The sequence below is a fragment of the Lagenorhynchus albirostris genome, chromosome 5, assembly GCF_949774975.1.
Source record: "Lagenorhynchus albirostris chromosome 5, mLagAlb1.1, whole genome shotgun sequence".
NCBI classification, from domain to species: domain Eukaryota; kingdom Metazoa; phylum Chordata; class Mammalia; order Artiodactyla; family Delphinidae; genus Lagenorhynchus; species Lagenorhynchus albirostris.
Window position 1 is genome coordinate 133,473,323 of NC_083099.1, and position 21,238 is coordinate 133,494,560.

General features: G+C 41.9%; 1 protein-coding gene across 1 annotated transcript; it reads right to left on the reverse strand.

Annotated features, from left to right (window-relative positions):
- Nucleotides 1-228: 228 nt before the first annotated feature.
- Nucleotides 229-19,648, reverse strand: C5H21orf62 (chromosome 5 C21orf62 homolog). The gene is made up of 2 exons (XM_060149435.1): nt 19,556-19,648; nt 229-3,627 (listed from the first exon to the last, which is right to left on the reverse strand). Exon 2 carries the CDS (start codon nt 3,566-3,568, stop codon nt 2,909-2,911), a length of 660 nt encoding a protein of 219 aa, XP_060005418.1. The 5' UTR covers nt 3,569-3,627; nt 19,556-19,648; the 3' UTR covers nt 229-2,908.
- Between the last annotated feature and the right edge of the window lie 1,590 nt (nt 19,649-21,238).

A 21,238-nucleotide genomic window follows, 5' to 3' on the forward strand; every position in this document is an offset into this window, starting at 1 on the left:
TTTACTTATTGTTTTGTTGAGTGTGATGGGAAAAATGTTAACAGTGCAGACTAAACGTAAAAATGTATCATGTCTGTAGCCCTTACATTGTGACTAGTCCCCTAAATTGAGGAAAATTTCCTCCAGTATTTGAAACCAATTATTTGATTCAGCAAAGAAGTTGCTTACATCATTGACTAACAAGTGACATTCCCACATACATCTTTATTGTTTAACTTTCCTCTTACTCCTAACATAAATGAAAATATCAACCAACACTTACGTCAGAATTATACTTGCTCATCAATTGGCGCCCTAGGTTGGCTTTGGATACAAGATTTTGGCAAAAATCAACTAAAGCATTCTTTGAGAGTTAATTGCGTACAGAGTTTATAATAAAGGGCATTACACATTTTATTATCATTTGTAAATTGTGTGCTACACATCCTTTCTATCAATAAAATTTATAATAAACTTATGCACATTTATATCTACACACAGACTTTTGTGGGGAGAGCTGACGGTTAAACTTTCACTAGCACACCACTGATCAGAGGCGACAAATGGCTAGTCCCAGACTCCATGGGGACCACTGACATAGTTTGACCCACACAGTGGTTTTTAAAGCAACAAACAGAAAAGCAGAATAATGTGCCAACGTTTACAAATCACCTGGAGTTCCTAATTCCCTTGAAGGATCAGATCTGGCCCTGCTGTATTGTCCCATGGCAGTGACACTCAGCCAGCTTGCACTGCTGTGGACCCTTCAGGTGGATGTGCCTGCTCAGCTCGCCACAATCCCCACCGCTCCCTATTGTCCTCCCAACCCTGTGACTGAGCGCCAGATGCCATGTTTCCCCATGTATATGCCTATTTGTCCTCTGTCAGCACAACCTGAACCGCATTTCAGTCTAGAAACCTGGCAACCTCAGGCTTGATTTATAACTTAATTAGCTTTCCTCCTCTATTGATTTAAGTCCCATTGACCCACAATTATTTCTTATAAGAATCACTTAAAACACATGTGAAAGGGCTCTGAAACTATTAAAAGCCACCAAATGGAAGATATGCACATTAAGATGCTCATAATGTCTAACATCAGTTAAGTTTATACTTTATTAATAAAAATCTATTAAAATTCAATTTGTTACATTTTCAGTAACTAATGATAGTAAATATATTTATTATTAATCTTTTCACTTGTATCCTTCTTGCCATTCTTTCTCCCTCTTTTTTTCTTCTTTGTCTTTTTCCATCACTTTAATCTTACCTCTCAAATACAATGTCAGTAATGAGGTCATTACATTTTTCTATTAAAATTCATATTTTGGTCTTAGTTTTGGCCTAATTTAAACACTGACATTATAGATGCATGCTAATTAGCCCTAATGGCCAAATCCCCCACCAATTACGCAAATGTAGACATTTCAGGTTATTTCAGTCACCCTGTGTTAAGGTTAAGAGGAAAATGTGATGAATGTGATATAAAGTCATCAATTCCAAGACAGCCTGTCATTTCATAATAGAACTATTTCTTATTATGATATCATAAATTCAGTAATGTTTCAAATTCTTTGCACTCTGAATTTAGACATTTATACCATAATTGCCACAGATTCTTTATATTCCACTTTAATGGTAAGTTGGGTCTCTGGGAGAGAAGATTTTCTTCGTACAATGATGAGTCAGTTTAATTAATTAATTTTTAAATGTATTTATTTATTTATTTTTTGGCTGTGCCACATGGCTTGCAGGATCCTACTTCCCCAACCAGGGATTGAACCCGGGCCCCCAGGCGTGAGACTGCGGCATCCTGACCTGGACCACCAGGGAATCCCCAAGTCAATTTAATTAAAAAAGAAATATGTTGTGTTAGTTCCTTGTATCAATGCACATAAAACCATTTTGTGTTAACCCCATCATACAAAGTATCTTGACTTTCGTTAAGTTCTTTCGTTAATTATTAGTTATTATCTATTAGTAATCTGGGCATATTTACCCATGGGAGTAATGTTATAAGGGACTGTTACATTCCCAGGCTAGTCCCTAGTGTAGTCAAACATAGTTCTCCTAGTATTAATCTAAGTTCCGATTTCTGGAGCAGGAGAAGGAGGTGGGGGATGAAGACAATGAGAGGAGAAAGGGGAAAGTGGTACAGCGGGGCCGAAGATAGTAGGCAAGACAAGAGAGGGACATGAAGGGCTAGAAGAGGAAAACTTTCCCTGGGTTTAGGCCTTGCTCTAAGGAAAAAACCCAATGCACTTGGCCTTTGTGACTTCCAATTTTGATTTCTGTATCCCTTCCTCAGGACCCTAGTGCCCTCATTCAGTCCTAAGGTCCCACCCTATCCTCCAAGCTTCAAACCTCCCTCACTAAACACACTCACAAGATTCCCCTTTCTCAATGTGAATATTCTTAACAAGATATTTGGAAAATACCAGTCTAAGAGAGCCTAATCATTCTGTGGCAATCACAGTCTCAAAATGCTGAAGTCTATCATTCTCTACTTAGGGGAATTCCAACCTATCTAACAAAATGAAGCAAAAAAAAAAAAATTAAGGCAATGTTTTGAAGGAAGGCGCCTTTCTTGGGGGTCACCCCCTCTGCTGAGCTCCACTAAGCAGTTCCTGGGGTGCACTGGTCTCTCCATTTCTGATCTGACATTTCTCCACCTGCCCCCAGTAGCAAGGACCTAGCCTCTAGTCGGCCCTCAAGGCTCGTTTCTGGACTGAATCAAGTAGGTTTTTTGGCTCTTTTTATTTTGTTTTTACCATGGATGGGCATGGGCAGAGCAGAGGGGGCCGGCAGAATGGGGGCTGGGGGTGAAGTGAAGTTGAGGATAGGAATACCCATGACCTTGTTCACAGATTCCTTGTTGAAATGATCCATAATGTGCCCAAGGTCCCAAAGGTTGGACACAGCTACAATGTTAGTAAATGAATGTGACAACATAGCTTTTGTTGCTTAGAACTGGGAAGGTTTTAAAGTAGGAAAAGTAGGGGAAGTTGCTGGCCATGCTGGCAGAGTTTGCAATACTGTATGATTTTAAGGATGACTCCCTGTTGAAAAGTGCCATGTCTAAGAAGGAGATATACATACAGGTTTGCCAGCCTTGGTGTAACAACATGGGCTTCTCTCTGGATTCTCTCTCCCCACCATCGTGGATGAGTAAACTCTGCTCTGGGGAGGGATGCTTGGCCTCGGTGCTGATGCGAAGCCTCTTCAGACCGCAAATAGCCAGGTACTCAGTGGGGAGAACGTTGGCACTGCACAGAGAAAGCTTCAGGTCCCGGACCAGCGTGAAGTTCAACAGGGGTCCCAGTGCAGATGTGTCTGTGAACCAGATGGTCAGATGGTCATTGTAGCTGGTTTGCTCGACTGCAAAAGGCAGGACGGTTTTACAGCTGCACATCAGGTTGGCCAAACTGTAGTCACAGTCCCGGATGTCTGCAGAGCAGCTGCACTTCCGAATGGTGTTTTCCTTCGTGAAAATTAGCGTGCCGTTCTTCTGAGCTCTCGCGAAGCAGCCAAGTGCAAAGACGCCCAGTGCACCGAGCACAAGGAGGCTGCACCCAGAGGGTGGTACCATTCTTGTCTCAGGGTGGGCCAGCGAGCTTCCCCTTCATGAGCCGATTCACTGGAACTCACCTGAAAGAAAATGTGCAGCTCTGCGATCACAGCCTCTCATTAGAAACGTGCAGCTTCCGGAAAAGGAGCCCCCTACATAACCCGTCTTAAACTTTCTCTCTTGCAGTTTCTAGCAAAGGCAGGCAATGCTAGGAGCCCAAGTGCAGGCAACGCTCTTTTCTCAGAACCTCCTGGGAGGCCTCAGCCAATCCCATGAACTCTGCTCACCTGAGGGGTAAAACTCCCCGTGATGTCTGTTGGTAGTGAGACCAACATGCCAACAAGTAAGCAAGAGCAGATGCCGGACAGGAGACCTACCGCAGCCTGTCTGTGGGCAGGGATTTGGAGTGATCTAAGTGCGTACTTCCAAACTTCCTCCAAACTTCCCGTTGCCAGTACTGAATACCTGTCTACTCTCTAAACAGGCACATATCCCCACCCCCCCTCAATATCTGACTTCCTGGAATTCAGGAGACAAACAGTTCCTTGTCGGAATCAGCTACCCACGTGCTACCTGTTAACACAGCATGAATACCGGTGAAACATTTAGTTAATGGTAAACTTCAATTTCTAACTAGACAAACATGCTCCCCTCGATCATATTAATCTGTTTGTAGGACCATTCATACTTTTCCTGGTCTCCTAGTCCAGAATTAGAATCCACTTTAACTGTGTTACTCGACAATGAAAAGATTAATCACACACCAGTTAATCGCAATGATCCTGATTTATCTACTCCTTTCCCCGAACAAATTTTATAAATTGACTTTATTAAATAACTTACTATAGGGCTCCAAAAGGAAGCAATGTATAAGCACTGTTAAATGACCTAAATAAGGTAGGAATGCTTGTTTAATTTAAAGAGCAACCCTGATGTCCAATTTGGGGGGAAATGCCCTACAGTGCCTGGCGTATAATAGACCTATGGTCTTCTTTTATGGTGTGATTGGAATAAGACATTACGAAATAGGGCACCAGATTTCAGTTTTGCAAAACTAAGGAAATTTCTCCTGAGTTAGCTGATGACTGAACAGACAGACCAAACAATACAGTTCAGTGCATCTATACCTATGGTGGTAGGCATGACAAGATGCTGGGGATAAGACCTCTGAATAGGAGAGTCCAGAGCTAGTGATGGCCCCCTGCAGGAAGCGTGGCAAGGAAGGATTGATGGAAGGTCACTCCAGGGAGTTACACATGTGTCCAAAGAGGATGGTGACAGCAGGAAAGAAGCTAGGCAGACCTGCATCCCTCAGGGAGTAAGATGAGGCTACAAGATGGCAGAGTAAGTCAATGTGAAATCTAAGGTGGGGGGCAGAGCTAAAAACGCTGGGGTCAGGTACACAGGCAGGCAGCACAAGTCCATCAACAGGTTGGTGGCGTGAGTGCTGGGAGATTAAAAATCAGCTCAGTCAAGTAAACTTGAATGGATGGTAAGACATTGGTTCACAGCAATCCTAATACATCCATTCATTCAACAAATGCCCATTGGGAGTTTACTAGGTGGCAGGTACTTTGCTAGCCCAGGGGATACAGCCCAGAATAAGACAATGAGCTTATGTTCTAAAGGACTTGATTCTGCTTCCAGAGCCCAAGGTGGGTCAGGCCTACGTGTGAGGACCAGAGGCTATGAGAGTAGGGAAGGGAAAGGAGGCAAAGGCAGGAGTCAGGTAAGGCCAAGCAGAAGAAACAAAAATGGGCAAGAGCCGGACCCTGCCCCAAGGGCTCGTCTGCAAAAGAGGAAGACCAGGAAGGCTGAACCGAGAAAGCTCTCCTGAATGTACACACAAATATAGGATCATAGGAGAGAGGTAGGCTAAAATCCAGTCGGGAGACTGGATAAGGCGTCTGATAGTGTTTGTGTTTATCTTGAAGTTGGCACAGGGTTTTCTTCTTTTTTTTTTTAAGTATAAGTAGTGTTTTTATTCTTTCTAAAAATGGATTTTTCAAATAGGTTTTTTAATTAATTTTTATTGGAGTATAGTTGATTTACAATGTTGTGTTAGTTTCAGGTGTACAGCAAAGTGAATCAGTTATACATATACATAGATCCACTCTTTTTGAGAGTCTATTCCCATATAGGTCATTACAGAGTACTGAGTAGAGTTCCCTGCGCTATGCAGTAGGTTCTTATTAGTTATCTATTTTACATATAGTAGTGTGTATATGTCAATCCCAATCTCCCACTTTATCCCTCCCCCACCTTTCCCCTTGGTAACTGTAAGTTTGTTTTCTACATCCGTAACTCTATTTCTGTTTTGTAAATAGGTTTATTTGTACCATTTTTTAGATTCCACATATGAGCGATATCATATGATATTTGTCTTTCTGTGTCTGACTTACTTCACTCAGTATGACAATCTCTAGGTCCATGGCACAGGGTTTTCTTAAAGGATTTATTCATTAGTTCATTTTGTAGTAAAAGAAAGGGCTTTGAGAAACATGTAGATCCAGAATTCTCCCTGAACGAGAGGCTTAACAGTTTTAAATTGTGTTAGAATGTGGTGGCAAATACCCCACTTAGTAAGGAACAGTGCATAATTTACTAAATACAGATAATTTTAGATGATCACCTGTCCCAGATTCCACAGGAGGTTTCTAGGACTTCATGTCCCAGTAACCCCAGCATCCCAGAACTAGGAATGCTGTCATCGTATCAATGGCCTGCTCTGACCCCAGCCTTAGAGGGAAAGGGAGGGATGGGCATCTATACATCAGCTGGAACCTGGTGACCAAAGTGTCTACCTCATTCTTTTAGGTGCTGTTACCATTCAGAGGCGTGCATGGAAGAAGACAAGCGGTAAGAAGGGAAAAAGATATGGATTTCCTGGAGCTCTCCAGTGGAGCTGGAGATCCCCAAAGGGATTTGTGAGCAACTTCCTAGCAGTCAAGGCCCTGGCTGGGCCTCAGCAGTGAGGGCGCTGCCTTCCGGACATCAGGGAACTTGAAGGCCAGAACAAGGAGGCCAGATGACTGAAGCCTCATGAAGGGTTACAGAGGGGGACAAGTATCCCTGGTAACCAATTGATGGGGTTTCCACAGAGATGCTAGTTGGACATTTTTCTCCTTCAGTTTTTTTTTTTTAATTTTTATTGGAGTATAGTTGATTTACAATGTTGTGTTAGTTTCAGGTATACAGCAAACTGAATCAGCTATACATATACATATATCCACTCTTTTTTTAGATTCTTTTCCCATATAGACCATTACAGAGTATTGAGTAGAGTTCCCTGTGCTATACAGTAGCTTCTTATTAGTTATCTATTTTATATATAGTAGTGTGTATATGTCAATCCCAAACTTCCAATTTATCCCCCCCCCCGCTTATCCCCTGGTAACCGTAAGTTTATTTTCTATATCTGTGACTCTACTTCTCTTTTATAAATAAGTTCATTTGTACCCTTTTTTTTAGATTCCACATATAAGTGATATCATATGATATTTGTCTTTGTCTGACTTACTTCACTCAGTATGACAATCTCTAGGTCCATCCATATTCCTGCAAATGGCATTACTTTGTTCTTTTTTATGGCTGAGTAATGTTCCATTGTATACATGTACCACACCTTCTTTATCCACTCCTCTGTCAATGGACGTTTAGGTTACTTCCATGTCCTGGCTATTGTAAATAGTGATGCAGTGAACATTGGGGTGCATGTATCTTTTCGAATTATGGTTTTCTCCAGATATATGCCTAGGAGTGGGATTGCTGGATCACACGGTAGCTTTAGTTTTAGTTTTTTAAGGATCTCCTTCAGCTTTATCATGGATTTCTTTCTTTAGGTTTGTTGAACGTAGATTATGAACACCCTACTTTCACTATGTATCTCTTCATCTGTGGGCAAATTCCAGCCTGGCATAAGCAGAGTGGGCACAGATACATCACATTGCCCCCGCCCCTTGACCTGCTCCTGCCCATGGTAGGGGGGCACTGTTGGGAAAGACACTCTTTTCTCTGGGGGTTGCTCAGCTTGTAGAAGGGAAATACGAATCTATTGGTAACTGCCTTGTGTCCAGAATGGGTGAGCTTGAGAATGAAGCCAACACAGAGGAAAACAGAGACAAGAAGTAGAGAGACATTCCTAACAGTCTTTTTCTCAGCGCCCAGATCAAGCCACGCCTGACATACTTCCTTGATTTTTTTTTTTGGTTTTTTTTTATTTCTTCCTTGATTTTTTAAAAATATATGAGCCAAGTTGTTTTCCCTACTCAAGCCAATCTGAACTGGGATATCTATAAGAAGCGATTAAAAGTGTCTTGGTACACTGACATTTGGCGAACTATGCTTTTTTCAGTCACTCGGTAAACAATTGTTGAGCGCTTGCTTTGTGCTAGGCACTGTGCTAGAAGATAAAGCTAGTAGGAGCTTCGTCAAGGGCTTATACCCCAGTCAAAGACACACTGGAACCAATGATCACAGAGTAATGTGGTAATAATTCTAATAACAATTTGTATGGGATATTAAGTCTGTACCTAGGACTGCCTGGGAGTGGCTAAGTTCATAATATCTGCTTAGAGAAATATTTCTTGAGTGAGAAACATAAAAGGAAAATTACCTACGTAATTAGCATAGAGTGACCAGAATTTTTCAAATCAAAAGTAGGATAGAGAGATTGACAGGATTGAGGTTGGCAGGGGTGGCAGTGGGAAGGGGCAGTCGAGGGGTCCTGTGGGGCTGGAATCCTCTGACTTCCTCTGACAGATCATTTCTCAGCATCCCAGTTTTTTGTGGGCTCCATCATTGAGATTTGCAGACTGTGTCCTAATATAAGCCCCCTCCACACCCCTAGGGTTGGGGCATAGGGAGGGCCAGGGGCATAGGGAGGGGCAGGGGGCGTGGGTTTTATGTGTGGCCATTCTGCTTATGCCATGCTGGAGTCTGCCCACTAATGAACAAATGCACAGTGAAACTAGGGCAAAGGTTCATTCCTCCCTTACATACAGCCTAATGCCATTAAAGGGGGATGGAGGTAGGGAGGGTGTGCTCCGCTCCACGGTCATTCAGCGACTCAGGCTTTATTTATTTATTTATTTATTTATTTAGGCCAATTTCTAGGGCCCTCAGCTCCTCCACAGTATTTTTTTTCTTTTTTTTTTGGCCGCACTGCGCGGCATGCGGGATCTTAGTTTCCTGACCAGGGATCGAACCTGCGCACTCTGCAGGGGAAGCGGGGAGTCTTAACCACTGCACCGGCAGGGGAGTCCCCTCCACAGTATTTTCTGCCCACATTTCATGGGCCGGAACTCAGCCACATGGCACCACGTGGCTGCAAGCAGCTTGGAAATGAAGCCCAGCACTTTGCCAGGAGAGGAGAGGAGAATGTGGGTATTGGTGGGCACTAGAAGTTTCTGACGTACCTAGGTTGTGAGATACAATGAACAGCTTTATGCAACCATGACAAAAGAAGCTCAGGTGGTGTGAGTCCACCTAAACTTTTCAGGCAAGATGCTGAAAACCATGTATGGCCGTTAAATCTTTGATCATTGAATCACTGAACATGTTTAGAAACCAGAGCTCCTATTCAGACTCATTTGAAATACTTTTATATCTCAGTTGGAGAAATCCTGAGAGCAATTAATACTAGCAGCTAGCTGCATGAAAGCAAAGACTCCTGAATTGAGCAGATACAGACATCAGTTACTTCAAAACAAATTCCACACAGATTCCTTCTCAATCTAGGATTACACCCCAAATGTAGATAATGTTTATACTTGGCTCCAAAAGGAATGTTTCAAACTGGACTAGTTTTGTTTATAAGAAGGTATTACTAGTAAGGAGATATTGTGTCAGCGGGAGGATAGCATTTGGACCATTTGCCTGAAACAGATTTGAAATGTCATGAAGAATGATGCTTTGAATTCGATAGTCTTAACACAAAAGACAAGACATAACGATTGTGGGAAAATAGAGTGACACTCTCCAAATCCTTACAGCAATCAAAAATTGAATGATTTCAAATTTTAATTCAGATGTAAGTTGAATTTGGAATAGAAGTGATTTGTTTTTAAGTGCAAAGACAATTAAGGGAAAGACTCAATTGAAGAAACTGGAGAAGAGAAGCAGATGCTGATGAGATGCTCCAGCAAGAAGCAGACAGTCTGAAATATAAATCTGAACGCAGCACGGGGAAGAAAGGGAGAAGAAATCCAGCGTCTGGGCATCCCAAGAAACCCACTTTGAAGCAGGACTTGCGGAGCTAAGTGAGGATGTCTCTCGCAAATGTAATCCCCAGAGTGTGTCCCTGCAAAAATCCTTGAAGATTTGGAGGTGCTGAAAATGAGAGGAATTCCTGAAAAGGAGACAATTTGGAATCTTAGGTGTACCCACAAAGTGAGACGTGTACCCATACTCTTGGAGTGTATTTTGTCAAAAGGGCACACACTGGGGCTTCCCTGGTGGCGCAGTGGTTGAGAGTCAGCCTGCCGATGCAGGGGATGCGGGTTCGTGCCCCGGTCCGGGAAGATCCCACATGCCGCGGAGCGGCTGGGCCCGTGAGCCATGGCCGCTGAGCCTGCGCATCTAGAGCCTGTGCTCCACAGCAGGAGAGGCCACAGCGGTGAGAGGCCCGCGTACAGCAAACAAAAAAAAAAAGGGCACACACTGCCTGCTGACATGGACAGCAGTTAAGATGGCCTCGCTCACTGCTGGAGTCTAATGGGTTGCTCAAGGAACATCGCATGTACTCTGGGAACAAACAACTGGGCAACTAACTCTAAGGTGATGTGCATGGTGAGTGCTTATTAAAGACACAGACCAAGTGTTGGGCAGGGAGAAATGGGAGAGACTCCCAGAGCTGGTGCTGTGTGGACTGAGAAGAGAGGGGACGGGGTGAGGAAAGCTGAGGTGCTGCATATAGAGGACTTGCTTGAGCAAAATCTCAGACTAGAGTACTTGGCATGTCTTGGGGCCATGAGGCTGGGACTGCCAGCCAAGCTAAGCAGATGATCTCCAAACGCTTCTGATCTTCACCCCACCAATAAAACCCCTCCCCAGTAGATATAATTTTTAATTTATAAAGGTATTAGAAATACCATAATTATACTGTACACGAAGAGTAGAATTTTAAATACTTCAGATGAAAAATAAAAATGGAAGTTTGAGTATTGTCAGCTCTACCCCACTGGCTCGTGTACCCCCTTTGATGTACACCCCCCCTTTGGAGGCCCCTGCTAGAGGCAAAAGTGAGGCGCTGAAGGTTTGTAAGCAGGGGAGACCCGTGTAGATCTGTGCTTAAGGAAGTTCATGCAGGTGCCAGGTGGAGATTGAATTAGAGGGGCAGAGACCAGAAAACAATGAGTTCTAAGTGAGAAAATGCTTTTCTTTTGTATTTTCTTTGAACGTTTATCTCTCTCCACTTGCTGACTCCTTCTAACTCCAGGCTCTCCAGATAAATTTATTTCACTATCTGGAATCCTTGAGGGGGTAGAGGGCACAAGAGGGTGGGATTGAGGAGGTGGGAATGAGGTCGAGGCTCCTGCCCTGCTGTCCCCTTGCTGTGCCTTCCTCTTAATTCCTTGGTCATCCCCTCATCCACTCTTTTCAGATGCCTGGTGCTAAAAGCCCACTCATACAGGGGTCTAATATCACGTGGTTTAGCCTTAGTACAGACTTAGGTAAACACATTCTTGCCCAAGGGGATTGCGCTTTAAGCCTTATCCCTACCTTGCCCCTTGTTAGAGGGATAGCGAGGGTTAAATAGAAATACAGGAGAAGTGTGGGGTGAGACTCCTTTCTAGGACCGAGAATTGTGTGGCCACCTGTTCTCAGGCCCAGTTCCCACTCGTTTGTGGCTATGCAATCACCCTTCCCATGGAGGTCAGGGAGGAAATGTTGGCTACTCTGTTCTGTGGGTGAGAAGCTCGCAGAGATGCTGGATGAAGGCTTTAGGTGGAGGATCTTGAGAATGATTTTTTGAAAAAAAAAGATTTTTAGCATTTTCCTTTTCCTTGGCTCTGCTCCACAAGGGCACTGCAGGGGACAGTTTAGAGAGAAGCACTACATAAGATGATATTGGAAAGAGGAATAATGTTCTTATTGCTTAATATTTCAAAGTTTATAATGTTGAAAGCGAATTTGGGTTTCTCCCCCATGTTTTCTTACTAGGATAAGTGTTGTCTTTTCTTTCTTCTTCACATTCCACAACAGCACACTCCCCATCCCTGGTACGAGCCACTGAATTTTCACACACCCTTCCAAGTCATTCTGAAGTCACCGCCTTGTAAAGTCTCTGTTGACAAAAATCACTTCCCCTTCATCGAAGTTCACATGGTTCATCGTGAGAGGCAGGAAACGGGGTTCGCTGTGATTCTGATGGGATCAATTTCTCATTTGATTTATACAGTAAGACCTACACTATTTGCTATCATCTGATAGATTTCCTCATCTAGAAAAAGAGGAGATACAAGTTCATGTCTCCATAAGTTGGAATTTAAGCCAAATTAGTTTCAAGCATCCAATTCGGGTCTTCAGGGGACACAATTTAAAGCATTTTTGTGATTGTTAACCTCACTGAATATTTTGGGGCCAAAGAGTTTTTCTGAGTCATTTTTCTCAGTCTGGCATGGGTATGATAATACCTACCACACAAGGTTATAATAAGAGTAAAGCAAGGTGCATGTCATAATATATAGTCTATTAATGCTGTTCGTAAGTACTATTACTACTACTCATAAGCAACTATAATACACAGAGTACTATAGTACTATTCATAAACTATGGCATTTTGTAATGTCAGAATTATAGTGATAATAGGAATATATATATATTTGGGATATTAGAACATCCCAAAAGCCACCTTCCAAAAAAATCCAAAGTAATGCTTAATTTAATGCACTGCTTGCATTGAAAATTTGAACAGAGAACAGGCTCAGCATAAAACAAAAAGATCTTCCTGTATCATTTTTTCTTGAACCTCATTTACAAATGTCCTCCTGTAAATTCTGAGGAATGCGAGGCCTTGAAATTATTAGTAAGCAAGTCTGGTAAATGGAAATAACTGTCCAATTCCCATTTCTACTCATTTCAATGTGTGTAAAATGTTTACAGAGACAGCAAAAGCATGGGATATGATCAAAACACTTTCTTTCTGGTCTTCTTCTGTGCTTGCTGGATATTGTGGTGGCTGAATAACGGCCCCTAAAGATATCCATGTCCTTATCCTTAGAACCTGTGAATATTACCTTACAAAGCAAGGAGGATTTTACATATGTGATTAAGTTAAAGATCTTGAGATGGGGAAATTATCCTGAATTATCTGGGTAAGCCCAACGTAATCACAAAGGTCCTTCTAAGAGGGATACAGGAAGAGAGAGAGAAGAAAAAGTGACAACAGAAGCAGAGACTGGAGTGATGTGGCCATAAACCAAGGAATGCCAGCAGCCTCTAGAAGCTGGGAGAGGCAAGAAATGGATTCTCCTTTGGAGTCTCCAGAAGGATTAGCCCTGCCAGTACCTTGAATTTAGCGGAGTCAGACTGATTTTGGACCTCTGACCTCCAGAAATGTGAAAGAATAAATTTGTGTTGTTTTAAGCCACTAAGTTTGTGGGAATTTGTTAGAATGGTGATAGGAAAGGAATACGGAAATTATGGGGAAACAAAACCACCCAGTCAAACCACTTTTGGATCAAACACACTAGCTCCTCTTTATTCACAGCCCTGCAGTATTCATTAGTTGTGTCATGTGTCTTATTACTCTCACTAGACTGGATCATAAGCTCTTAGGGTAACAATGTCCTAAACTCCTTTCCATTCTTCTGTAGTACCAAGCTCGGAGCTGTCATAGAGTAGCCACCCTGTATTGGACCCAGCCCAGTCTGAACAGATGCATCTGGACACGTCTCATGAGTTCAGAGGGTGACCGTATCCAGGTGGTTATTTGTATATGTGGAATTGTTGAGAAAAAAGAAGGAAGAGTAAAGATGATGTGTGAGGGTCTGGGGCAGGAGTGGGTGGAGGGACGGGACAGCGCTTGCCTCTTCTTAACCCAGACTAATTAAAGCCTTGGGCTGAGTCCAGTGGAGTTGTAGGCAGATACTGTATGGACGGCTCTCAAGAACTCAGAGATTCGGGACACGGTGGACCCTGCCCAGGTGAGAAAGTGTGACACTGAGCAGGGGACAGAGTCATTCTCCCCACTTCTGCACTGAGGGCAGCCCAGCTCTGAAACAGCGAGGGATAAGGGGCAGATAGCATCATTTGGCCTCTCCTGGAGGACAGACTGGGATGTCCCCAGACACTGCTCTCTGGGCAACAAGTTAACAGGGAGCCCCATGGCAGTGGCATGGGGGGGCAGTCGACATCCAATGGTGGCTGGGGACAGAGGCACATGAAAGGACCGTTTGTGAATACAGGTGAGGCACTCCAGGGGACCCCAAGAAATGATTAGAGGAGACTCTATTGTGTAGACATGGGGGTGGGAAGGAGGCAAGGACCTGTATCAGGTAGATGGGAGCACAAACCAACCAGATACAAGCGATTAGTGTTAATTAAACCTTATTTGTGCCCACTGGTTGGTGAAGCCAGGATCTCTTCAAGTATCAATTGGATTACTGCTTTCAGATTAAACGTAGTTAATGATAGAAATGAACTAAAGTGCTCAAAAGCGTCTAGACTAAGATAATTAAGAACTAACTGGGGACTTTCCTGGTGGTCCAGTGGTAGAGAATCCGCCTTCCAATGCAGGGGACGCAGGTTCGATCCCTGGCTGGGGAACTAAGATCCCACATGCTGCAGGGCACCTAAGCCCTCGCGCCACAGCTACTGAGTTCGTGTGCCACAACTAGAGAGAAACCCGAGCACCGCAACAAAGATCCCGCGTGCCACAACTCAGACCTGATGCAGCCAAGAAAATAAATAAATAGTTTTAAAAAATAGCTTTATATATATATATATAAAGCTATTTTTTATAAGAACGAACTGAAAAGCAGACGTTTTATGTTTTGAAAGCATTTAGCTTAATTGAATGTTGATTTCGCCCACAAGTTTGTCTATTGGATGCTGGAACAATTGCTGCTGGTATGCTGTGTCAGTCAGATTTCTGATGTGACAGACCCCTGGTCTTCACGTTGACCATGGTTTCCCCTGTCCTTAGTGCCTGACTCATAGAGGCACTCCGTAAATATTTATATTATCCAAATAAATCCCCATATTAGCTAAGTCAGAGAGACATGTTATTGATCCTTTGCTTCCTCTTTCACCTTTTACCTCCTGGAATTGTGTAGTGTATCATATCAAATTAGCAAGCAAAATCCATCTTCTTCTTTAGCAGGAATTTCAGCATGTGGTTCAGCCATGACAGAGGAAGTATAAGGAGATTTTGTGTACTGGTGAGAGGGTGGCAATTTAAACTCAATATCTTACGCCTTGCTTGTGAGTCTCCTTGAAGGTCATTGAATGACATCTGGCAAAAGACCCATGAGGCATCCGCAACCTCTTGTGACTTTACCAGTGAGCATCGACTAAGTTTGCAGTTGCCTTGGAACTTTTCTGTGAATCTGATGGGGACAAAGGGTGAAACACCCTCACCTAGGATAGGGACCATGAGACCCGAGTCAGGACCCCAGATCACCGTCCTTCTACCTCACTCCACGTGGCTTCCCCAGGCTTCAGGGAGGCATGAGTTGAGTTAGTATATATTGGTCTCACAGATATTTGTGGGCATCAGAAGCCATTGCCTTAATTGCTCTCCGTTGAGGGATTATAATAACCCCTGCTGCAAACTTCCCCACAATCTAACATTTAAGCATCCAGTCTTGTGAAACTAATTCAGGGAGAGCTTTGCTCAAATTACTGGGCCTGTATTATATGAGTGTGAGGTTGCCAAGGAAAATAAGTCTGAGTAATCCCTTTGCTAGGAGATGAGAAACCAAAAAATGCTGGCAGACCTTTAATATTTTAATTACCTGCTTCCAGAACAATAAAAAGGGATTCAGGCCTTCCACTTACAGTTGTACATTATTACAGCCCATAAAATACCTTAAACTATTTCCTTTAGATGTAAGCCTTAAGCTTTTTCCTTTCATCTGTATTCAACCATTAGATTTTAGACAAGTAAGAGTTAAATTTTTCCTTTAGTGGTTTTAGTTACAAGTATTGGAACGAAAGGTAATTTGAACCTTGTTGCTTTCTTGGAAGATTTTTTAGGGTTTTTATGTGCCTACAACTAAAGGTAATATGGGATCCTGGAACAGAAAAAGGACGTTAGGTATCTAAGAAAATCTGAATAAAATATAGATATTAGTTAAAATAATAATAATGTATCAATATTGATTCATTAATTGTGACAAATGTATAATACAGTAATGTAAATTGTTAATAATAGGGGAGACTGGGTGCGGGGTATATGGGAACTCTCTGTGCTATCTTCACAACTTTTTTGTAAGTCTAAAACTATTCTAACATAAGAATTTTATTTGAAAAGAATGCCTCCTGACCTCATTGATGACTCATTGAAGGTTATTTTTGTGACAAGAGCAGAACTCTAGTGGATAATATGGGCAACACAATTTGGGCTAAACTGAATACCCATGAAATGGTGACTAGGCATGACTCCAAAGGAATCCTGTAAAGCTCCTGGACACAGAGAAGATCCTGGCTTCCTAATGACCCTGGAGCCCAGGCAGTTCAGAAATGCAAATGAGAAGGGATCATTTTATGGGAAATGGATCAAAACTGGAATGGAAAGGCATCAGGGAATATTGTTAGAATGAGTCCTGATGGATGTGTGTGTGTGTGTGTGTGTGTGTGTGTGTGTGTGTGTGTGTATTGTCTTCTTTTGTGTGTGTGTGATGCCTCCCTCATGCTGCTTATGTTGCCCCCTGTGTCAGGAGTGTTTTCTATTTCTCTTCTGCTAAGAAACCACCCTCATCTCTTAAACTGTCTTCACATCTTTCACGGATCTTGATTGGCTAGATTCATGGATGACAGTGCTTGCCTACCTCAGACCTCTCATAGGTCCACATCAGTTAACCATAAAAGAAATTTAAAACCAAGCTTTTGCAAGCAAATCTATAATTATACTGAGAGCCCAGTGCCTGTTTTATGTTAGATTTTTTAAACCACTCTAAGCCGGCTGTTCTTAGGGTCATTCCACTGGAATGATTGTTATCGGATTCCCAGTGACTCCCACCCCCCAAATGTGCCAAAACCAATGGTTAATGTCCTCGTCTCATTTTGCTTGACTTCTCACCAGCATTCAACATGGTTGCCAGCTCCCTCCTTCCTGAGCAAAGGCCTTTCTGTTCTTCCTTGACACCACATGCTCCTGTTTCTCTTGCCACCTCAATGCCAACTCCTTCTTAGTATCCGGCTGACGTCTGCTCGTCTTCCCTGAGTGTTGCATGCTCCTGGCTTGGCGCCTGGCTCTCTTCTCTGTGTATATCCATTCCCTTGGTGATTGCATGCTAACCCCTGGATTTCAGTATTATCTACATGCTGATGACTAACCGCTCCCACACCCTTCCCTGAGCTTCGTGCTCATGTATCCAACATCTCACTTGAATAGCTCTACCTGAATAGCTAACAGACACCTCAGACTTAACTCGTCAAATATACAACTCTTGACTCCCAAGAGAGTTCAGACCACTAGATAGAGAACAGATGTTATTGTACTAACATTTTACTACACACACCTTTATTGCCCCTCAGCCCTGTGTTCCCAGGGCTAAACTAGCTAAATATAGAAAATGGTCGTCGATAGGAGGCAACGTACTTTCACATAAGAAATGTGGGAGTTCCATGTGTATTGAAAAATGACTGAAATCAGGAACTACACATATTTTTCAAAGATGAATAATATTTAATAAGTGCTTCTTTTGTACCAGGTACTGTTTGAAGTATTTTACATGTTTTATTTCATTTAATCCTTACAATAATCGTAAAGGTAGATATTATGGCCCCATTTTCTTATCAGAAAATGAAGACACAGAGAGGTTAAATAGCTTGGTCAAAGTCACAGAGCCAGAAAGAAACAACTGAGATTTGAACCCAGACAGCCAAATATACTCTAAGGCATCATGGTGGAAATTACAGTTTCATTTCCTACCCCAGGGTCAAGTTCCTACTCACATGACGTTCCGTGCCTCGGATTCTATTACTAGAGTCCGTGGCCTCTAACCTCAAGTGTGCATAGAAACCTCACGCTACATGAACGGGAAATAAAAGGAATGAAGTGCGTTCTATCATGCACAAGCATCAGAACACTTTTTTTTTTTAAAAAAAGAAATGGCTTATACATTAGATTTTAAAATAAGGACAACATTGGTTGAATGCTGCTGCTGTTAACATAGTCATGGAATGTGGGACAAAGATTCTCAGAGAGCAAGCCAGTGGGAAGTCTTAACTAAAATATGTAGCTACTGCACCCTTCTACTCAACACAGGTTCTTGTGAGAGTTTATTAACCAATGGTTGCAAACCCTTCAAGCATTTCCTGTGAATGGCTTGCTATACGTTTAGCTAATTAGATCATTGGTGCTCCAACCCCCATCTCGGCAGGTCTGGCCCCCTTAATCACACACCCATGGAACTGTGTGCTTTGTCTCTTCTCTCCATTGACACAGAGACACGAGCCACTGGACCCTGAATTTTTTTTCTTTTTTTTTGGCTGCACTGTGTGGCTTATGAGATCTTAGTTCCCTGACCAGGGATCGAACCCGGGCCCCTGGCAGTGAGAGTGCCAAATCCTAACCACTGGACTGCCAGGGAATTCCATAGACCCTGAATTTTAAAAGTGGATCATACACTAGGTTCAAGCAATAAAAATATTGATGCGAAAAAGAAAATTGGGAAGTGTTATGTCAACTGTTGAAAAGTATTCATTTCCATAGATACTGTATTGAATCTGTTATTTTCAGAAAATGCCCAGTTTCTGTCAAAAAACATGATGAGAAATCTTTTTTTTCCTTTCAAGCATTATGTTTAAATAATGCATTACATTGAATTGTTTGGTATAAAAATAAAAGTAAAAAACTTGCGAAATATCATCCTTTTCATTAAAAAACATTTCAAGCAAATGAGGTCTGATATTTTTGGTAGTTTTTAAGGACAGGTTTTTATAAATATTATGCACAATTCTTTTGAAACATTTCCTTTCCTCAATATACACCAACACACTTATTGCTAAAAAACTGCCCCAAAACATATTTATTAAACAATGAATATATGCAGAACTGTGTAAGGATTACTGGTTTTGATTAAAACACCCCCATCACTGTTTTACTACAGTATTTATCGTGTTTGTTTCACTTTTGAATGCAAGAACCAAGTTTTTAAAAAGTTAACCAATCCAAATGTTGATGCTCATCTAAATTTGGTTTCTTCTTGTCTTCCTATGTTTTCTTATGAATAGTGTGTAAATAAACAGTAAATATAATACCATTAGATAAAATCAGAGTGAAGAAACAATAAAAGCCAATGTTTTGAGAGTTCCTAGTTTTGCTGGTGATCACGGTAAGGAAAAGAGATATGACACAAATCTCTTTCATTTAATTGTTATTTAGCATTAAAGACCAACAGGGTAATATAGCCGGATTTTTTGGTTTGTTTTCTTTTTTTAATTTTATTTTAGCCAGATTTAAAAATAGAAACAGGAAGCTCAGATTCCACGGCGATATTTGTTATATAATATTAACCTAAGTGAGTTTATCTATTTAGGGACTGAGAAGACCATTTCATTCTTTGCTTAATGTACTGAAAACATTTCCTTTTAAAGGCAGAATCTCAGTAAAGAGCAACTCATATGCCTGGAAGCTTAAAGGAGCGTTTCCCGGTGAAAGTGACTTATAAGTACGCGTTATATTCAGGAAATGCAAACACTACAAGAAGAAGGTGGTGCCGATGGTGATTCTTCAAACCGTCCCAGCACTTTCCTGCCATGCAGCAGAAATTGTGAAGCTATTAAAAACTGTTAAGCTAGACATGCTTTTCAGAAAAGAACAGAGAAATGACTTACATCTCAGGCTCCACTGCAAGGCTGGCTCCGCCACTCCCAGATCTCTGCCTGATGCTCCACTCTGGCTTGACAGCTGCTATAATCTGCAAGTCAGGACGGACGGAATGCCTGTTCTTGCACTTGCTGTTCTTTTCCGTTTTCAGAGAGCCAGTGGCCCTGGTCGTTTCCATGGCAACCAGAAGGAAGCTGCCCACCTACCGGTTTCATGAACCACACAGTGGGAGACAACCCACCTTGGAGACTGCTGGCTACTCTTTTGGGGGTTCCAAAGTGGAAAGTTTCCAGAAGGAATGAAGGAGACTGCTGCTCTATGCTGACCTGAAGGGCTAACAGTAATGCAAGAAATTCTACTGTAGCAGGAAATTGAATGAATTAAGTGTAGAGCATGGAGACTCCTTGATGCTTTCACTATCATGATTTGTTCCACTCATTTTGGTCCAATGAATTGTTACTTATGGCAAATGCCTGAACTAGTATAAAAATTGTCCTATTGTGGTTTTTCCAGAGAGAAAGTGAACTCATTTCAACTCCAAAGTTGTAGTCCTAGAGTTTATTACACTATGTGAAGTAAGTCAGACAGAGAAAGACAAAGATCATATGATATCACTTATCTGTGGAATCTAAAATATGATACAATTTTAGTATATGTGCTGCCAAAGCCAGCCCTAAAATATGATACAAATGAACTTATTTACAAAACAGAAACAGACTCACGCACACAGAAAATAAACTTATGGTTACCAGGGATTTCCCTGGTGGTCCAGTGATTAAGACTCCATGCTTCCAATGCAGGGGGCGCGGGTTCGATCCTAGGTTGGGAAACTAAGATCCCGCAACCCCCCCAACCCCCAGATAGCATCATACAACTATGGTTACCAAAGGGGAAAGGGGAGGGGGAGGGATAAATTAGGAGTTTGTGATTAGCAGATACAAACTACTATATTTAAAACAGATGAAGAACAAGGTCTTACTGTATAACACAGGGAGCTGTACCCAATATCTTGTAATAACATATAATGGAAAAGAATATAAAAGAACATACGTGTGTGTGTGTGTGTGTATGTGTGTGTGTGTGTGTGTGTGTATATAATTGAATCACTTTGCTCTACACCAGAAACTAATACAACATTGTAAATCAACTATACTTCAACAATAACGAACAACAAAGGTGTTGTCCTGTTCTCTCTTTTTTTAGTTCCTTTTATAAAAATGTTAAAATCAAATAAATATGTAAAAAACATTTTATGACATTAACTGATGAGGGCTCACTATGGAAGAAATCAGGTGAATGATGATGATGGAGAAAAATTTTTCTACTTAAAAACGTTAGAAAACTAGAGTAATTGATTTATAATTACCCAGATACAGATTATCCAATACATTAAAGCAGAGAGCACCTCCCTAGGGAAATTTATTCATTTCTTTATTATTCATCTGGTGAAACTTTCTACACTCCTGCATCGTGTCAGAAGTTTTAAAGGACAATAGAGATAAATGTCGTCATTCTTGTTTCCAAGGAAGTTATAATGTGAAAGGGGTGATTATATATGTTGAATGTGGGAAATGTTTGAAGGGAGGTACAAAGAAAACATGTAGGAGATTCGGAAAATGCAGGACTACATTTTGGCAGGGAGACTGGAGAAGTCTCTGTGGAAAGGTGCTTGATCTGGGCCTGAAAGGATG